Raw genomic sequence first — 18,772 nt, 5'->3', positions numbered from 1 at the left:
ACTAGACGAAATTGTTAAATAAAGTTATTACTAGGGGTGTCCCCGACTTAGAATTTACACATTCGAATCAGAATTTTCGAATCTCTATATGGTCGACCAAAAGTCGAATCATCTGTGTGTGTGTAAACCATAGATTGGAGAAGAAGAAAAAAATGGTATAAACGGGTTGGGAAAGGCGGGACAATAGTCAGTAGGATAGTCACTAAGACTATTTTTATTTTACTTTACACACGGCACACAGCCACCACTTTTAATAAAGTGATCAAAACTAGGCTACACTACACACGTTCTCTCATAACATTTAAAAGCCGCGATCGAAACACAGAACATCACACAAATATATAAAAAAACATTTTGATAAATAAACCTAAAAAAATACCTGCCTAGAGAGGAAAAGAACACTTTGAGTGCGTTTATAAGCACGTTCTTAAGCCGATTGTGCCTGAAGGGGGGTCGCACACCGGACTGAAGCTCAGCGCCGTGTCTCAGGTAACGTTATCTCACTTCAGGCAGACGTGAACATTATATACGCTTGAGCTCAATTTTGAATCGACTTCTGACAGAAGAGCTGCACGATGAGTGTATCTTGTAGCACAGGGTGAAATCAGTTTGTACATTCACGATTTGAGGGAAATATACATTTAATTGCCGCGGACAGGCGTCGAATGCCGCCGTCGGTGTAGCCTATATGTGTTCGAATTTTAAAGGCGCGGCGCGTCCGGTGCGAAGCTCAGTGCCCTTAAAGGGGCGATCACTCAGCGCCGCGACACGTCTTTATAACACTAATATTGAGCACCCACATATTGCCAAAATGGTATGATCCTCTTTTCATAACACCCGCGAAGATTCGACCATGAGATCAGCGGTCGAATCCGGTCCTGCATATCGATGCATCGAATCTTCGACTATTAGGGGTCACCCCTAGTTATTACTTTTGTTTGTTTTTGAGCACAATCTTCATTTGTGTTCCGAAGATGAACTAAGATCTTGTGGTTTTGGAACAACATAAGTGGGTGAGCAATTAATAACAGAATTTTCATTTTTGGGTAAACTAACCCTTTAATATAGAATTCAAGTCATAAACCAAAACAATCAGCTCTGATATGAGTCACAATATCAGAACCATTGGAGAAAATAATGGGAAATGTTACTTTTGACTGTTGCGCTCTACTGTAGATATTTTAAAACTGAACTGATTGAACTTATCGTTCATCTCACTTCCAGGTTGCAGAACTTAAACAAGAGCTCAAACTGAGGGGTCTGACGGTATCGGGAACTAAGAACGATCTTATTGAACGACTGAAGAACTACCAGGAGCAGAACAATGGATCTTCAGCCGCAGCTATGAAAACCATGCCTGCTCAGTTACCTCAGGTGTCAGTTCAGTCATCTGGGGCCACCCCACATCAAACTCCGAAAGATGCGGCTGCTCCAGTGTCTGCCTTTTCCATAGCGGCTACCACAAGGGTCCACAGCACTACTCCACCGCAAATCGTACGCTTCAGCAGCACTAGCTCCTCTCCTCCTGTATCTCCTACCCCCTCCGACCGTTCTCTGGCCGGATTGAGTCCAGATGAGACCAGCTGCAATGGGGATGTGTTTGGAGAAATGGTAGGTCTGTGTGTTTGTAGATGCACAGCAGAAATGGTCAAAAGAAAATTAGGGATGCACAACCTAACCCTAACCCTATCTTTCGATTTTGGATTTTGTTTTAGTATTATAGTTCAGTTTTACATCCCTGTCAGTGATGTGTGGGTCAATGTATAAACAACCCGCACCTGACCAACGTTTTCAAATAACCCGCCCGCAAAAAAATAAGAAAATATTGTACCCGACCCGCTTCCTGACCCGCATTTTTGAAAAGTAGTAAATGCTCCCTGGCATAACATCCATTAATCCAGCCTGTGGATGAGAGAAATGTTTCAGGCTCTGACGTGCGCTGAGGTGCGGCACCAAGAGCAGGCAGTTTTTGAGGTGGCCCATCATTGTCCATTTCAGCTTCTAGATGCATATTATTGATAAGCGCAATGTTTGTTTCGACCCTGCTTGGAGAATTCATCAGCAGGTCAACTGAGAGAAAACCCTCTTTTGGAAAAGTGTCAAAGCCCTTAGGAGCGCAAAGTCGCAAACTGTTCTTTTTCTGAATGCTAAGTGATATAGCCTTGAAAAGGCTTGATTTATTCATTTATTTAGTTATGTTTTCTTAAAGGACCCGTTCTTCACGATTCCATCTTTCAAACTTTAGTTAGTGTGTAATGTTGCTGTTAGAGCATAAATAATACCTGTAAAATTATAAAGTTCAAAGTTCATTGCCAAGCGAGATATTTTATTTAACAGAAGTTCCCTTTCAAAGCCTACAGCGAACGGCCATTTTGGACTACACCCCTGCACTTCCTTCAGGAATGACGTCACTAGAACCGTTTGTTGACTAACCCTCTGCCCATAAGTACACGCAAAAGCATCACTCTGTCTCCTCTCCACCAATCAGCTGGTGTGTGGTTGGTGTTCTGGCGCAATATGGCTGCCGTCGCATCATCCAGGTGGGTGCTGCACATTGGTGGTGGATGAGGAGATTCCCCCTTCCATGTAAAAAGCGCTTTGAGTGCCTAGAAAAGCGCTATATAAATGTAATGAATTATTATTATTATTAAATAGGGGGCGTGGTCTTGTTGCTCTCCCACGTGGAGAAGAGCGCGCATTCAGCGCTTGCATCTCCCTTTTATGGTAAGAGGCGGGACCTTACCGGGCAAAGTGCGCTAAGCTACTTTCCCAAAAAAAATCCCGCCCTGGAATGTATACGCCAAAATGAGTTTTATGCACGCGAAAATCCGCGTGCATATGATACGCACTTTATGGCATATTATACGCACGAACCACCCACCCCACCACCCCCATCCTACCCAAGAGTGTGTCATATACACACCATAAAATGTGTGTATCATATACACGTGAAAAACTGAGTAGCATATGCATACCAAAACTCATTTTGGTGTATACATTCCACGAGATGCACACTTGTACTATTGATACACATTACCATATGATCGTGTTAGACATTACTGAGCTAGGCTATATGCGTTTAAAAGTATAGCTGATTAAAATGGTACAGTGGCATTGCTCTGTTTAACGTGTTGGGAAATCGAGCATTTTGTCCTACAGCATCTTTATTTCAAACGACCCGACCGACTGCGACCCGAATATCATTAAAAATATTTTTGGATGACTTGTAACCGCGGGTACCCGCGGATAACCGCAGGCAATAGCTCATTTTGGATCAACCCGCGCATCACTGATCCCTATTTAGAACCTGTGTTTCTCCCTTAACAGGTCAGTTCACCTCTCACCCAGCTCAGCCTGCACCCCTCTCCAGACCACCCGTCTCCAATTAAAGAGGAGTCTCTCGGGCAAATGCAGGCATCCTGCAGCTTTTCTCGCCCGGGTCCGCTGTCAGTCTCACAGCGTCAGGATCCAGGTTCAGTGGCAGCATCTGCATTACCTTCTCTAGACAAAGACCAAATGCTTCAGGAGAAGGACAAGCAGATCGAGGAGTTGACACGCATGCTCAGACAGAAGCAGAGGTTGGTGGAGACCCTACGCTCTCAGCTGGAGCAGGGTAAGCGCGGAGCAGCTGCAGAGGTCACAGACAACATTGGTAATGCTGAAATGTCTAACGGAGTGGAAGTGAAGGTGAAGGAAGAGGTCAAGGAGGAAATGGACACATCAGAGGACCTGCAGAAGCAAGTCCAGCCCCTGAAAAAGATCCAGACGCAGTGTTCGCAGCAGACTCTGCTCAAGCTGCAGCAGATTCACCGGCTGCAGGTGCAGCAGCAGCAAATGCTGGTGGACCTACCAAATGTACAGAACACTCAGTTGCAGCAACAGCAAAAACAGCAGCAAGTTGACCCACAGAAACTGCAGCAAGAGCAAGGAAGGATACAGGTGTTGCAGCTGCACAAGCAGCAGAAGGCACAATTATTGCAGCAGCAGAAGTTGCAGTTACTGCAGCAGCAGCAGAAGGTGAAGTTACTACAACAGCAGCAACAGAAGACACTGTTACAACAGCAGCAGAAGACTCAATTGCAGCAAAAGAAGACAGCGTTACTGCAACAGCAGCAGCAACAAAAGTTGCAGCAGCTCATCATCCAGCAGAGCCAACAAAAGCAGCTACAAACCAATCAGAAGCAGCAGCAGACGCCACAAAATCAGCAGTTACAGACACCACAGGTTGGTGACATTTCCAGTTCTTCTGATAGCCCAAATATCTTTTTGGATGGTGAAGAGTTGTTGCCGCCATCATTATTTTTTACTTTATTTAATTTTTTACAGGTATCACAAGTGTTTATCAACCAGCCATCTGGCACTCAAATTACTACGTCTTTCCCACTGGATCTCCTGAAAGCTCACTCCACACCCACGCTGGTCACAGACAGCAATGGCAACCGTTATCTAATTGCCCTCACCAGTAATAGTGTGGAAAGCCTGACTGGAAAGTCTCCACAGAGCAAATCTAATGGGCGGATTACTCTACAGGTGACTAAACAACAGTTTAACTTTAACTATTTTATTGAAATTTAATTTATCTTAGCAAGCGGCAACCCGCCCCAGTTTCTGTTGAAGCCAATACGGAAGTGACTTAAACTGCAATTAATCGACTTGTCACTAGGGACATGCTCCAGAAGGGAGCAGAATCTCATTGAGCCCCATGTTAAAATTCTCAACTTTACAGCAGATAAAAACATGTTTACAGCCTGGTATAAATTGTGGTTTTGGTCTATACGGCTAATTTTGCCCTTCATGACAACTGTGAGGGGGGTGATTTTTTTTTTTTTTTTTTTTTTTTTTTTTTTTTTACAACTTATTCGTTTACATTATATAAAGCTTTAAAGTTCTCCATAAGTAAGGGGTGGCCACTATGAGTGACAGGTGGATAGCCATTTGTCTGCTGTCTGTTAGTCACCGCATCATCTCAGCTTCGCCCACATCCCGCATCTTCTGCCCATTTTCTGTTATCCGGGAGTGACGCACGATGACGTGCTTTCAAGATAGCAACAGTCAGCTCGTCTCTTCTTTACGCTCTTGAACTGCTTTTCAACTGTAATTACACTATAAAACGAGAAATCATATATAATATGCTGATTTTGAGTGCTAGAAAGATTTCTTATTATCAATGTTGAAAACAGTTGTGCTGCTTTTTTTGTAATTTTTTTTATTATAATCCTTGGTATGTTGTGTTTCAGAGATTGCAGTCAACCCCTAGCAAGCTACCTAGTCAGTCATCTGCTGAAATGGCTAGTCCTGCCAACCAATCACAAGCTGTCAAAGAGCCCGACACCAAAGTATGTGCATATAACAATGTGGATGTGCGTACTCACCTGTTAAAGTTTTGGAAAATAGCATTTACGTGAGATAGTGATCTCTGTTGACTTCTGCTGAGTTCTGAAGTCTTTAAAGGGGTATGAAACACCAAGATGTAAAACAGATATGTACAAATAGTGTATGGTGAAAGCCAATGCTAAGCACGTTATTTTCAACTTATAAGGAGAAAATGTGTAAATTTAATGATTTTTTGACTATTCCTCTCATTTGAAATGAACAGAGTTAGCTGTGCATGAATTTGAATTAGATGCGTCTGGTTTACGCCAGATTTGTGGTAACACTTTATTTTAGGGTTCAATTCTCACTATTAACTTGTTGCTTATTAACATGCGTATTAGTAGGATATTGACTGTTAAAGACTTAATTAATGCCTAATTCTGCATGACCATATTCTACAACCTTAATCCTACCCAATACCTGAATATAACAACTACCGTACTAACTATTTATGAGCAGTAGGAGTTTATTGAGGAAAAAGTCATAGTTAATAGTGAGAATTGGACCCTAATCTAAAGTGTGACCGAACATGTATGCCAATTCAGTGTAATTCACTAGATAGGGGCTTTTTGGAAACGTGGGCATGGTCCATAAGTATAAAGTAATTGCACGTTTACCCAGACACTTTAACAACACTTATTTATTACTAAAATATTTATGTAACATGCATGAGTTTCCAAAGTTACAGATAGTTATAGACCTGTGGACTTGGATTTGTGAATCACCATTTTAGAATGACAGACTCAAACGTACATTCAAATTACATATGAAATGACCTGTGTGCATTTGTGGATGAATTTAGAGCTAACAAAACTGCGTATATGTATTATAATTATAGTATTTAGGGGAATATAAGGGGCTAGGCTCTATATAGTTGTGCTTTAGCTCCTCCCTGCAGCTGACCCAGGCTGAAATCTCCCATTTCCAGGTTCAGAAAGTTGGGCTCCACTTGGAAACCACAAGTGTTCCGGAGTCTAGCCAGCCAGTGTCCGTCCCACCCAGCTTTGAGCCCTTCTTCTGTGAGGAATCCAACCCACTGAACAAGCCCTCTTCACCCCCTCCATTTAAGGTATCTCACATACATAGTACTCATGCTTTAGTTTTGTTACTCATTTTTCTTTTTCTTTTATCTCCTCCTTTGCTAAAGCTAGCATTTCTTTTTCCGTTTACGTCTACCCATCATGTCCATCTGTTTTAGGAGGACATTTGCCCAACTTTTGATCGACATACTTTATTCACCCCTTCCTCCCCAAAGCCGAACCCTCAACCCCCTCAAAGTTTCAAAGTATGACCTTCACTCACATTCTTTCTTTTTCTTTTTTCTTCCTTCATTCTTTCACCTTCTTTTCTGTTTCCACTGTGTTTATTATAGTAACATTGGTGATATTCTCTATTTACAGGATAATGTCTCTAACAACCAGCAAATAGATGATTTGTTCGAAATCCTGATCAAGAGTGGAGGTAAAAAATATATATATATATTTTTTTTGCATATAATACAGTATATATATTTCCATTCAAAATTTTGAAGTCAGAAATTATTAAAGTGACAGTAAAGACATTTATAACATTTCCATTTCAAATATTTTTAACTGTCTATTTATCAAAAAATCCTAAAAAAAATATTAAACACAACTGTTTTTAAAAATGATAATTAAAAGAAATGTTTCTTGAGCACCAAATCAGTATATTAGGATGATATCTAAATGATCATGTGACACTGAGACTGTTGCATCACAGGAATACACTACATATTAGAATGGAAATTTTGTAATAATATTTCACTAAATTACAGTTTTTACTGCATTTTTTTTTGTACTGTATGATAGTCAGGCTTGGTAAACATAAGAGACTTATGTTAAAATATAAAATATATATTAAAGGTCCCATGGCGAGGTGTACTTATATTGTTAGTATGATTTTTAAATCATAAAATGTCATACTTTAGAAATAAAAGGCATTTGTCTTTCCTGATATTAGCCCTATGTCTTGAACAATAGTATCCAGCTGCAGAACCGCAGCACACAATCAGAACACCATCCACAAAACTGTTAGTGAGGGGCGGGGCTTAAACAGTCATAGTTGACCTATCCATACATGTCATTTTCTTTTGTCATATATAAGCTGTTTTCACATGGATTTTGATCGGGTCGATGTCTACAATATTTAACAACAATACTTTTAAATAAAGTCACTTTTCTGTTCATATAATATACATGTCATGATGTACAATGATCAACATTTTAAAACATAGCCTATTGATCATGCTGAATAACAAAGAATACAGAGACAGTAGTTTATACTTCATGGTAACAGGCTAAAACTATACATAGTTTTTATTTAAATAATAAATACATTTAAATATTAATACATTTATAACATGTTGTAAAGTATTTCCCTTTTGTCTATATATATTTGTATTATTTTGTTCACATTCATGTTGTTAAAAATAATACTGACAGAAAATAGCCTATGAGATTTTATGTTAATGGAGACAAACACTAGTCTATTGTTACTTCAACAATACTACAACTCTTTTTTTTTCTTTTTTTATAAATATATTAGGCCTAATACATTCATAACATGTTATAAAGTGGTTCCCATTTGACTCTATATTCAATCGTATTATTTCGATTGAAAATAATAGACAGGGAATGTGACATTTTTATTTTTAAAATGTCAAATAAAAAGAACCATTTAATACAAGGCCTTAAAGTGAAACGTGTGTTTCTCTGAAAGAAAACAAATAGAACATAATAGGTTTAAAACAAATTTAAACAGCGCATAATAAAAAATAAAAACAACGTGTGACTCTTAAGCCCATATCATGGCATTTCATGGCGCTCATAAAATGAAAATGTCATGGCATGGGACCTTTAATAATAATAAACATCTCTTCTTTCCATATTACAGAAATTTCATCTGGATTTAAAGCCAGTCAAGACCCCTCCCTGTCAGACCTCCACTCCAGCCCACCCACTCCATCCCCACCTCCTCCGCTCCACCTCTCGCCAGCCACGCACCCCCCCGACCCTGTTCCCTCTCCTTCCCAGCAGCTCCAGGACAGGCCGTGCTCTAGAACTGTCCACCTCGAGGACTTCCTGGAGAGCACCACCGGTGCTCCTCTTCTCGCCGTGGAGCCGGACGGCCCATTGACGTTGATCGATGACCTCCACAACCAAATGCTGAGCACTTACAGTATTCTGGACCATCCCCCATCTCCAATGGACACCAGTGACCTGAGCTTCTCACCCCACCCAGCCAACCTGGACTTTGAGGACCCAACCCTGGATAGCATGGATTGGCTGGATATACCCGTGGTAGGAGGGGGCAGTAATTGCAACGGCGGGGGTATGGTCCTTGCCCCTCTCAGCTCGCACACCCCACCCAGTGTATTTTCTGCTGACTTTTTGGACAGTCCAGATCTGCAGATCCACTGGGACTCATGTTTGTAGCTTTTGGTCTTAATTGCTTGACGACACACAATTTAGCACCTTCAACCTTACTGTGTATAGGCTGTACACAAAACACTCCAGATGCACATATGCTGTTTCTTATGCTGAATTTGTTTTTCTTCATATTCCTGTGCCGAATGGTATTTAAACAGTTCCTGTGTCTGATAGGTCCTCTTAAGCACTGAATTTTAAGCTCTCATTTACTTCGTCATACCAAAATGTTTTGCATCACATGGCACTGTTGCCTTTGCCAACAGAGAGACCAATCTGGACCCCTACACCAACTTCTCACACCTTGAACAGCTCAACTAAACCAATACTTTGGTCTAGCCATTAGACCAGTTGTCCAAGCTGGTTAGTCTAATTTTTCACTTTAAGCACACCAGTCAAATCTCCACTACCTATCTTTGGCACCGTATAGTGTTACTTACACCCATGTCAATAAAATGATGACCTCATGACCATTATACGAGGCTATTTCTGCTCCACAGGTTTCAAATAGTCCCTTGCAATGATAAACAAAATGTAGGGAAAATATGAGATATCATAGACCCTCCTTGCTTTTGAATCATTTTGGCATGTTAGTTTTTCCAACACTGCACTTAAGCTGACCCGACTGGTGCTCTGGTCTACACGACCCAATTTAATGGGCTCTGCAGGGAACCAGGTTTGGTGACGTTCACCAGATCTCTATGCATTGCTGTAATTTAGGATCATGTATTGATGAAACCTTTGCTCTTTTCCCTCTGATTGTAGCGATTCTCTGGTGGAGGTCAGTGCTGGGGTTCAGGTTTCAGAGTATTTGGAACTTCTTGTTTTTTAGAAAAAGGAAGAAAAAAAATAAAGAAAAAAAATGCATTGTGGAGTGTTTATCATATTTTTGTTGTATGCTCCCATATACACAACACATTTACCCACAATTGACATTTCTTTTTCTGCTATTGAAGAAAATGGGATTTTATAAGTATTTAGAATACTGAAAATGACCTATAGTGGAGGATGAATGGGTGAGTGATTCTATAGAGATACATGTTTCCTTTCAAAAAGATAAGGTAACTGTTCACTAACATAAATTCTTTCCAGTATTCTTAATGAAAACATAAATGTTAATAATTAAGTGCTTCCCAAACACAAGTTGCTTCCTTTTTTTAATACCTTTAATGAAAAAGTTGTTTGTCAAATCTGTAACAAACATTTTTGACAATGATTGTTTTGACAATGATTGATTGACCATTTTAAACATTTTAGCCAAAAACTAAACATTTGCTAGTGTAAATACTGAGAGCACGTCTTTTAATCATGAAATTATGATTTAATGACTTTTAAAGTCAAATTGACAGAATTTTTTGGGATACATCGTTTTATAAAATAAAAGTTATTTTTAAACAATGTCTTTTAGAATTAGAAAAATTACTATTTGGGGCTTTTATAAATAAAATATAACCAAAATAAAAGTCAGATTACATGATGGAAAAATACACTGACTAATTCAGAGAACACCATGAATTTCAGTATAAAGATAAAAATATAACCATTTGAAAAAATTACTTTGGACACCAAATATACATGCAATTATAAAATCGCTGAGTGTCAACGAAACAAGGTATATTATAATGGTAATGAATGATTTTACATTTATTTTATGTAAATACTTTTATGTATTTATTTTACATTAATGCATTTGGTAGACATTTGTTTATTTATTTTTTTAGATATGCAGTTGTAATATTAAATATATTAGTAATGTCCGACAATAAAAATATATATCAGTTGAACAGCTGTGAGGATTGAAAATGCTGGGTATTAGGAACAGACTGAATTAGTTAAAGGGACATTTTGTCAAAAAAAATTATATTTGTCATCATTCAGGCTACTCACCCTTTATCTAGCTTTAACTATATGATTTTCCAAAAGAGATGTTGAAGACTGTCTCTGTCACCATGGTAAAATGCATTCACTTAATGAATTTACCCTGAAAACCCCTGGTTTATGTATTTTAAAATAAATACAATTTATTTTCAATAAAAAATAAATAAATACAATTAAATTGTATACAGTTTAAATACAATTAAATTATGTTGACTTGCACAGAGAATTTTCTGGTACACTATGGGGTTTCGTCAAAAGAGGGCGCAAGACATCCATATAGCCCATAGCCCACCCAGCTCATCGTGTTGTGTGTGTGAGGCAAATTAGTGTTTCTGCTTTGCTGCTTCGACTCGACAACCATGACCGAAACCTTAAATGTACCTGCCGGTGTTGTGCACGGTGAGTGGCGATGGATTAAGGGACTTCGTAGAAATAACTTTAGTAGCCTATAAATAAAACCAAACCTGCAAAAATAATCAAACCATTTCGACGTTTGAGAACTTTTATTTTGAAAATGGACATTGCTTGAAGTACAAATTCACACTTGTTTAGTCAAATTCATCTAATAACGTTGATTTTCAATTTTAAGCATTATTTTGTTGCTGTTATTTTGCTTGCGAACTCATTTTTATAAAACATTATTTAAAAATATTTCAGCTTGTGTTTCCAGTTTTAGTTTCTCCAATTGTTGTTAAAAGCCCTTAAACCACTATAGTTCGTTAAAATACCACACTTTTTTACACAATAGGCTACCAACACAGGCATTATCAACATAACAAATAGTAGCATACAAAGACTCATATTTCAGATAAACGTTTCTGAGCAAAGCGCAAGTTTCTTAAATACAATTTTTATATAATTAAAGAATACAATTCATGTACATGAATACAGAAATATATTAAATATGCTTAATATAAATATGAAAACAGAGAAAGCAGAAGTGTCCAGTTCACAAGAACATCTGGTTTGAATTAAAGCAAAGCACGACACAGTACAGGAACAGATGATGCACTTATAAGTACATATATTTTAAATACTATACGGACATTTAAGAAACATCACAAGAAAGTGCTGTTGGTCTGAATGTCAGCACAGCTGTCAATTGGCTGTAGTAGGCACAAGGATAATCACAGGCGTGCTGATATTCAAACTGTAAGTGTGATGTTTCTTTTATGCAACAGTTTAATAAACAATTAAACTGTATGTGTAAAAATTCGTAACAAAGATTTTCCCTCCCGTTTCAATGCTTTCTGTAATCATGCTAGTTGGGGTTTTAAGCGTATCAGAATCTGAGTTTGAATCTCCTGATTATAATGCTGATGGTTATACATAATTTGCTTATTGTGGAGTATGATCAGACTTTCTCCCATCAGAATTGCTATGGTATTAAAGTAGATCTTGTTTTTTTATTTGGATACATTGTAGGCTATCTGAGGTAAGTTCTGGTATTTCACTCCACTAAGAGAAAAGACTTAAAGAAAGGGCACGCAAGTAGAAGGTAAACAGTGCAAGGCTTGCCTTCAAGACAACTAGTGCTTGTGAGATCTTGATTTCAAGGATGGTTAATTCACCAGAGCTGATATTTTGTGCCATTGCATATCTTGTTTTACAAGAATTATGTGCTTCATTCCCAGTTCCAAGGTCCAGATTATTGCTCTGAGCTGCTGGCATCATTTCTTCAACCTCACAACATGAGGAAATCAGCCGTGGTCAACCATTTTGTAACGTAAACTATTCTGCATGACATTAAGACTCAACATAGGCAGTATTGAGAAACAGAGGAGATAGAGAAGACCAAACTCTTTTAAGCAAACAAGAGATAAAAACAGGAAGATAAGATTATGTTTGATGATGTCTTCAGTCAATGACTAATATAGACTCATAAAACAATAATCTTGTATTTCCACAGAAAATCTTGGACAGAGTCAGTAACCTTGTGGGCCTTGTTCCGAAATGTAGTGCAGTTGCGCTTTGTGCGACCCGAGTTTGCGTCCTGGCTTGTGGTCGCTTCCTGATCACAACCCAATTGTCTTCCTGTTAAATTCTGTCCCAATGAAGAAAAAATATATCTTTAAAAAAATGCAGAAATGCCTTTTTCAGTATAATTATGTTTGATGGCGCTTTATCGGAATTGTAGTCAAGTTTGCGTCATTATCATTGAGGGTTTCACATGGTTATTTTGTAAAAAGTTGATTGTATCCTGTTGGAATGGGATTATTGTTTTTTAGTTTTTTCTCAACCTAATTCCCCTAAAACAAATTAGTTATTTAATGAGTGACTTTCTCACAACAAGGCTTCACAACCCAGAGAGTAAGAAAAACTAAAAAAAAAAACTTTCTTCATGAGCACAAAATCCTCAATACACTCAGCGAAGCTTATACTTAAATCCTAGTGTGAGACTGGACATCTGGGTGTCGCTCTTTGCCTCTTCTGGGGTAGGAGAACAGGTTTGCTTTTTCTTTTTTTTTCTCACATAATTGATCCTGAGGTTGTTTTTACGCAAAGATGGCAAGGATAATGTCCCTTAATGACTTAGATTTAGGTTGACGTGATGATGGCATTGTCCTCGTTGATTTAATTTGGCCTTGGGCACCATTCCTGTATTCTGGTTTGAACACTCACCTCATTGTTGTCAGAGACACAAAAGCCAGTGATAAACCCAGAAAATGTGGGACACAGAAGAAACCATATAAACTTAGAAAAGAGTGGTTTAGCACTAAAAGTAGGGGTGATTACACAGTCCTGGTGTTGTAGTCTTTGTGCATACAGTCCATTAACAGTCAGCAGAGTTGTTTCTTTCATTCCCGTTTCCTCAGACGGTGACCTCTGTCTTGCTGTTGGTCTGATAGGCCTTAAGTTTGGGATGAGGCTGATACAGCGGTTGTCCCCCATAGCCCATGGGCTGGGAGTTGAACTCCGGTAGTGTTTCTATGCTGTACTGTCTCCTGTTGCTGTGGATCTGTCGGCGAACAGAGTGCCCTGGATGCGAGGTCTGCCGGTGGACATGTCTTTGTCCAGAATCCCAAGCTTTGAAAGCTGAGCTGGAAAGCTGAGGGTGGGTGATGGTTTTTGGGATGCGGGTCCTTTCCAACTGGTTTGTTGGGATTGAGATGGACAGGGGGGAATGGATGTCATGGGAGGGGAGGACCTGGTGGAGGTAGGATTTGTCTTTTGGGTGCATTGACATTGGTTGGAGAGGTACAGGAGGAGAATGATGCTGGGTGAAATCCATTAGTGGATAACTCTTGTAGTAGCCCCGGTTTGCAGTATCAGCTGTAAGAAAAGAGAAGAAACAGAAGAAGTTACAGACAAACATAATATAATTTACATGCATATTTAAACTACATTATAATTGAACTACAGTAGATTTTTTGTATAATTAGGCTACAGTCTTTACGTGGCCACGGGGCCACGGAGGGACATGGGGATGGAAAAGAATATGAGATGTAAACTCTTGTTCCCCTGCTATTGGGGATTTGTGAAATTTTTTATTCATGGAAAGCCCCTTGAGATGCAACATCTCGTTTTCAAGGGGGACCAAAATCCAAAAATTCTCTGGGATTGGTTTCCCAGAGAAACTTACAAGGGGCAGTTCACCCAAAAAAAGAAACTTCTGCCATTAATTAAATGAAGAAGAAGAAGTTTTATTTATATAGCACCTTTCCATAGCTCAAGCTTGTTGCCCTCATGTCGTTCAACACATTAAGAAATTTGTTAATCTTCAGAACACAGATCTTATTTTTTTAATCCGATGGCCCAGAGAGGCCTCTATTGGCAGCAATGACATATCCTCTCTTACGACCCATAAAAGTTACTAAAGACGTCACTAAAAAGTCCATCTCACTACAGTGGGTCTACAATAATTTTATGAAGCAAAGTTCTTGTCTTCCATCTGGGCCTTTAACATGAACTCAAGAAACACCATGATGCATGCCCAAGAATATGACATAGAGCTGGCATTCTGACACATGACCTGGAAGCGAGGAACTTTTTCAAGCAGAGGAAGATGCACCATATCTCACCTGTTGAATTCTACATTTCCCTAATGCCTGAACCATGAAAAACTTAATATTTTCATTCATGCACCGTGATGCTTCACGAGTTCACGTCAAAGGCCCAGACAGAAGACAAGAACTTGTTGAATAAAGTTATTTAGATTTTTTTTCTTGCACACAAAAACTATTCTTGTCGCTTCATAAATTTTTGTAGTGATTGATGGGGTAGGATAACAGGATAATCACTGTAGTGATTAATATCTTAATTTTTGTTCTGAGGACGAACAAAGGTCTTACAATAACAGCATTTTTATTTTTGGTTGAACTAACCTTTTAAGCGTAAAACCTTGGCATTCTTTGTGAGAAAGTGCACAGTTTCTTGTGGGGTAGGTGAAAGTTTTGCAAGTGAATGCAAAAGTTTAGCAAGTGAATGAGCAAATGCAAAATTATTGTGACCAAATGCAACATTTCAGGAAAATACAAAAGTTTTGCGAGCACAAAGTTTCTCATGGTAAAGTTAAATGTTTTGCAAGCACGTGGAAAAGCATTAAAATATAATTTCTCCATCACCATGTACACTTATGACTCATTTTCACCAAGCAGTATGGTTCAGTACAGTTGTGAATGGTACCCTAATTCCGAACTGAACCATACCACTTTTTTGGCACCCTTCTGTTGGGGTACTTACCACAGCAGTCCCATACTAAAGGGTGGAGCTAAAACTTTTACCATGGAGAACTACAGAGAGGGTCAGAAAGAGCTGCATTGTGTCTTTGTAGATTTAGAGAAAGCATATGACAGGGTTCCAAGAGAGACGCTGTGGTATTGTATGAGGAGGTCTAGAGTGGCAGAGAAGTATGTTAGAGTGGTACAGGATATGTATGAGAGCAGTAGGACAGTGGTAAAGTGTGCCGTAGGTGAGACAGAGGACTTCATGGTGAAGGTGGGACTGCATCAAGGATTGGCTCTGAGCCCCTTCTTGTTTGCAGTGGTGATGGACAGGCTGACAGATGAGGTCAGACAGGAATCTCCATGGACTATGATGTTTGCGGATCACATTATGATCTGTAGTGAGAGCAGAGAGCATGTGGAGGAAAGTCTAGAGAGGTGGAGGTTTGCTCTGGAGAGGAGGAATAAAGGTTAGTCACAGCAAGACAGAATACATGTGTGTGCATGAGTGGGAACCAAGTGGAACAGTGAGGTTACAGGGAGAAGAGGTAAAGAAGGTGCAGGATTTTAAGTACTTAGTGTCAACAGTCCAGAGCAATGGGGAGTGTGGATAAGAGGTGAAGAAGCATGTGCAGGCAGGTTGGAATGGGTGGAAAAAGTCTCAGGTCTGTTGTGTGATAAAAGAGCATCAAGAAGGAATGAAAGAAAAGGTATACAGGACAGTAGTGAGACCAGCGATGTTGTATGGTTTGGAGACAGTTGCACTGAGGAAGAGCTAGAGGTAGCAGAGCTGAAGATTTTGGGATTCTCTTTGGGAGTGACGAGGATGGATAGGATCAGGAATGAGTACATCAGAGGGAAGTTAGAGTTAGAGCCTGGTTGAGATGGTTTGGACAGGTTCAGGGAATGGAGAGTGAATATATTTTGGAAAAAGGATATTGAGGTTAGAGCTGCCAGGCAGGAGGTCAAGAGGAAGACCAAAGAGGAGGTTTATGGATGTAGTGAAGGAAGACATGAAGGTAGTCGGTCTGAGAGAAGAGGATACAGGAGATAAGAGTAGATGGAAGCAGATGATTCGCTGTGGCGACCCCTTAAGGTAATAGCCGAAAGAAAAAGAAGAAGGAACACCTGTTCAATTTCTCATTAATGCAATTATCTAATCAACAGTTGCTTCAATGCATTTAGGGCTGTGGTTCTGGTCAAGACAATCTCCTGAACCCCAAACTGAATGTCAGAATGGGAAAGAAAGGTGATTTAAGCAATTTTGAGCGTGGCATGGTTGTTGGTGCAAGACGGGCCAGTCTGTGTATTTCACAATCTGCTCAGTTACTGGGATTCACTCACAACCATTTCTAGGGTTTACAAAGAATAGTGTGAAAAAGGAAAAACATCCAGTATGCGGCAGTCCTGTGGGCGAAAATGCCTTGTTGATGCTAGATGTCAGAGGAGAATAGGCCAATTGATTCAAGCTGATAGAAGAGCAACTTTGACTGAAATAAACACTCGTTACAACCGAGGTATGTAGAAAAGCATTTGTGAAGCCACAACACGCACAACCTTGAGGCGGATGGGCTACAAGAACAGAAGACCCCACCGGGTACCACTCATCTCCCCTACAAATAGGAAAAAGAGGCAACAAATTGCACAAGCTCACCAAAATTGGACAGATGAACACTGGAAAAATTTTGCCTGGTCTGATGAGTCTCGATTTCTGTTGAGACATTCATATGGTAGAGTCAGAATTTGGTGTAAACAGAATGAGAACATGGATCCATCATGCCTTGTTACCACTGTGCAGGCTCCTGGTGGTGGTGTAATGGTGTGGGGCCAACTGGGCATCGTTTAAATGCCACGGCCTACCTGAGCATTGTTTCTCACCATGTCCATCCCTTTATGACCACCATGTACCCATCTCTGATGGTTACTTCCAGCAGGATAATGCACTGTGTCACAAAGCTCAAATCATTTCAAATTGGCTTCTTGAACATGACAATGAGTTCACTGAACTAAAATGGGCCTCACAGTCACCAGATCTAGTGAAATCTATCAAATGGAGATTCTTTGGTACATGGTGGAACGGGAACTTCGTGCCCTGGATTTGCATCCCACAAATCTCCATCAACAGCAAGATGCTATCCTATCAATATAGGCCAAAATTTCAAAAGAATGCTTTCAGCACCTTGTTGAATCAATGCCACGTAGAATTAAGGCAGTCCTGAAGGTGAAAGGGGATCAAACATAGTAGTAGTATTGTGTTTTAATAATCTTTTAGGTGAGTCTATATTTCATGTCACCTCTGTCTTTCTGAGCATGTGAACTAGTGCTGCAACGACGCGTCGACGTCATCGATGACGTCGACTACGGAAATACGTCGACGTTCGTGAAATGCGTCGACGCGTCGTGTCAGGCGTTCATCTCGCGTAATGTTGGCTTCTGCTCCTGGTTCTATCACAAAAACCTAGACCGCGAATATCAAAAGTATGGGAATACTTTAAACAGAGGCCAAACAGTGTTTCCCATACATAGACTAATTTGTGGCGGACTGCCACATAATCAATAACGGCCGCCACATTCGTCATTCATTCATTTTTACGCTATTTAAAAGACGCACTCATATTCGTTTAGCTCTCTCCGCCCTTTTGCGCGTCTCTTACTCACTCACACACACACGCGTTGCATTCGACCGTAAAACAAGTTTTATTGCATTTTGGCGCATTTAGACAGCTTTTAAAACCAGAGCAGTTGAATAACAGAGTTGCGACACGCATTCATCACGCGGCAGCGCGCGGTCACGGCGCTCATATAATTCTAAACAAACCAGCGCGGTGTCAATCAATACAGACCAGTGTTTCCCAACCGGGATCCCGAGCAAAAGTTGCGGGGACGCACTTACACTTCGGTTCATCTCACACCTGATGACGCATCTAATGCTGTATGTATGTTTCTGTCGATGGATACACGTGCTGACTCTCAGGTATACACTACAACAACAGTGATAATAAAAGAAAAACGTGGGCAAAACGATCTCTCTTTGTAAATTTTATAAAACGCATGCGAGTGCTGCCGTACGTCCGAATATGAGCAGTCATTTTCACCGTCATCACCCCCGTGTAGCAAGGAGACTCGAATGAGAAGATGTCTTTGTGCACTCGTCCCAAAGCGCGCAAATATTGAGTTATCTTTCAAATCCTGTGCTTAAACGGACAAACTCACAAAAAGTATGTCAAAATGTCATAGCCTACTCTATGCCTTAAGTGAACTTACAGAAACGACGATCCTTGGGTCTTAAAGGGGCAGTAGCATTCACTGCTGTCTGTTTAATGTCAAACAAAAGATAAAGACATCACTCACTGCTCCTGACTGAATAGCTTTTGTAAGTTTAATAAGGATTATTTTTTTTAATTTTATACA

General features: G+C 39.8%; 2 protein-coding genes across 7 annotated transcripts in view; one reads left to right on the top strand and one right to left on the bottom strand.

Annotated features, from left to right (window-relative positions):
- Window positions 1-9,686, top strand: part of mrtfab (myocardin related transcription factor Ab) — a 50,616-nt gene extending 40,930 nt beyond the window's left edge. For 4 of the 5 annotated variants that reach the window (XM_067430559.1, XM_067430561.1, XM_067430557.1 and 1 more), the window contains 8 exons: window positions 1,225-1,611; window positions 3,328-4,224; window positions 4,327-4,530; window positions 5,238-5,336; window positions 6,302-6,442; window positions 6,572-6,658; window positions 6,774-6,834; window positions 8,287-9,686. In XM_067430559.1, coding sequence (XP_067286660.1) covers window positions 1,225-1,611; window positions 3,328-4,224; window positions 4,327-4,530; window positions 5,238-5,336; window positions 6,302-6,442; window positions 6,572-6,658; window positions 6,774-6,834; window positions 8,287-8,828 — 2,418 coding nt within the window. In that variant the 3' untranslated portion in view covers window positions 8,829-9,686. The remainder of the gene's footprint in view (window positions 1-1,224; window positions 1,612-3,327; window positions 4,225-4,326; window positions 4,531-5,237; window positions 5,337-6,301; window positions 6,443-6,571; window positions 6,659-6,773; window positions 6,835-8,286) is intronic. The other variant, XM_067430560.1, reaches the window with a different exon arrangement.
- A 2,884-nt stretch (window positions 9,687-12,570) lies between these two features.
- shisa8b (shisa family member 8b) overlaps window positions 12,571-18,772 on the bottom strand; it is a 42,967-nt gene continuing 36,765 nt past the window's right edge. For both annotated transcript variants that reach the window (XM_067430580.1, XM_067430579.1), the window contains one exon: window positions 12,571-13,970. In XM_067430580.1, coding sequence (XP_067286681.1) covers window positions 13,510-13,970 — 461 coding nt within the window. In that variant the 3' untranslated portion in view covers window positions 12,571-13,509. The remainder of the gene's footprint in view (window positions 13,971-18,772) is intronic.

This window comes from Pseudorasbora parva, chromosome 21, assembly GCF_024679245.1.
Source record: "Pseudorasbora parva isolate DD20220531a chromosome 21, ASM2467924v1, whole genome shotgun sequence".
NCBI classification, from domain to species: Eukaryota; Metazoa; Chordata; class Actinopteri; order Cypriniformes; family Gobionidae; genus Pseudorasbora; species Pseudorasbora parva.
This window is presented reverse-complemented; position numbering and strand designations above follow the sequence as displayed.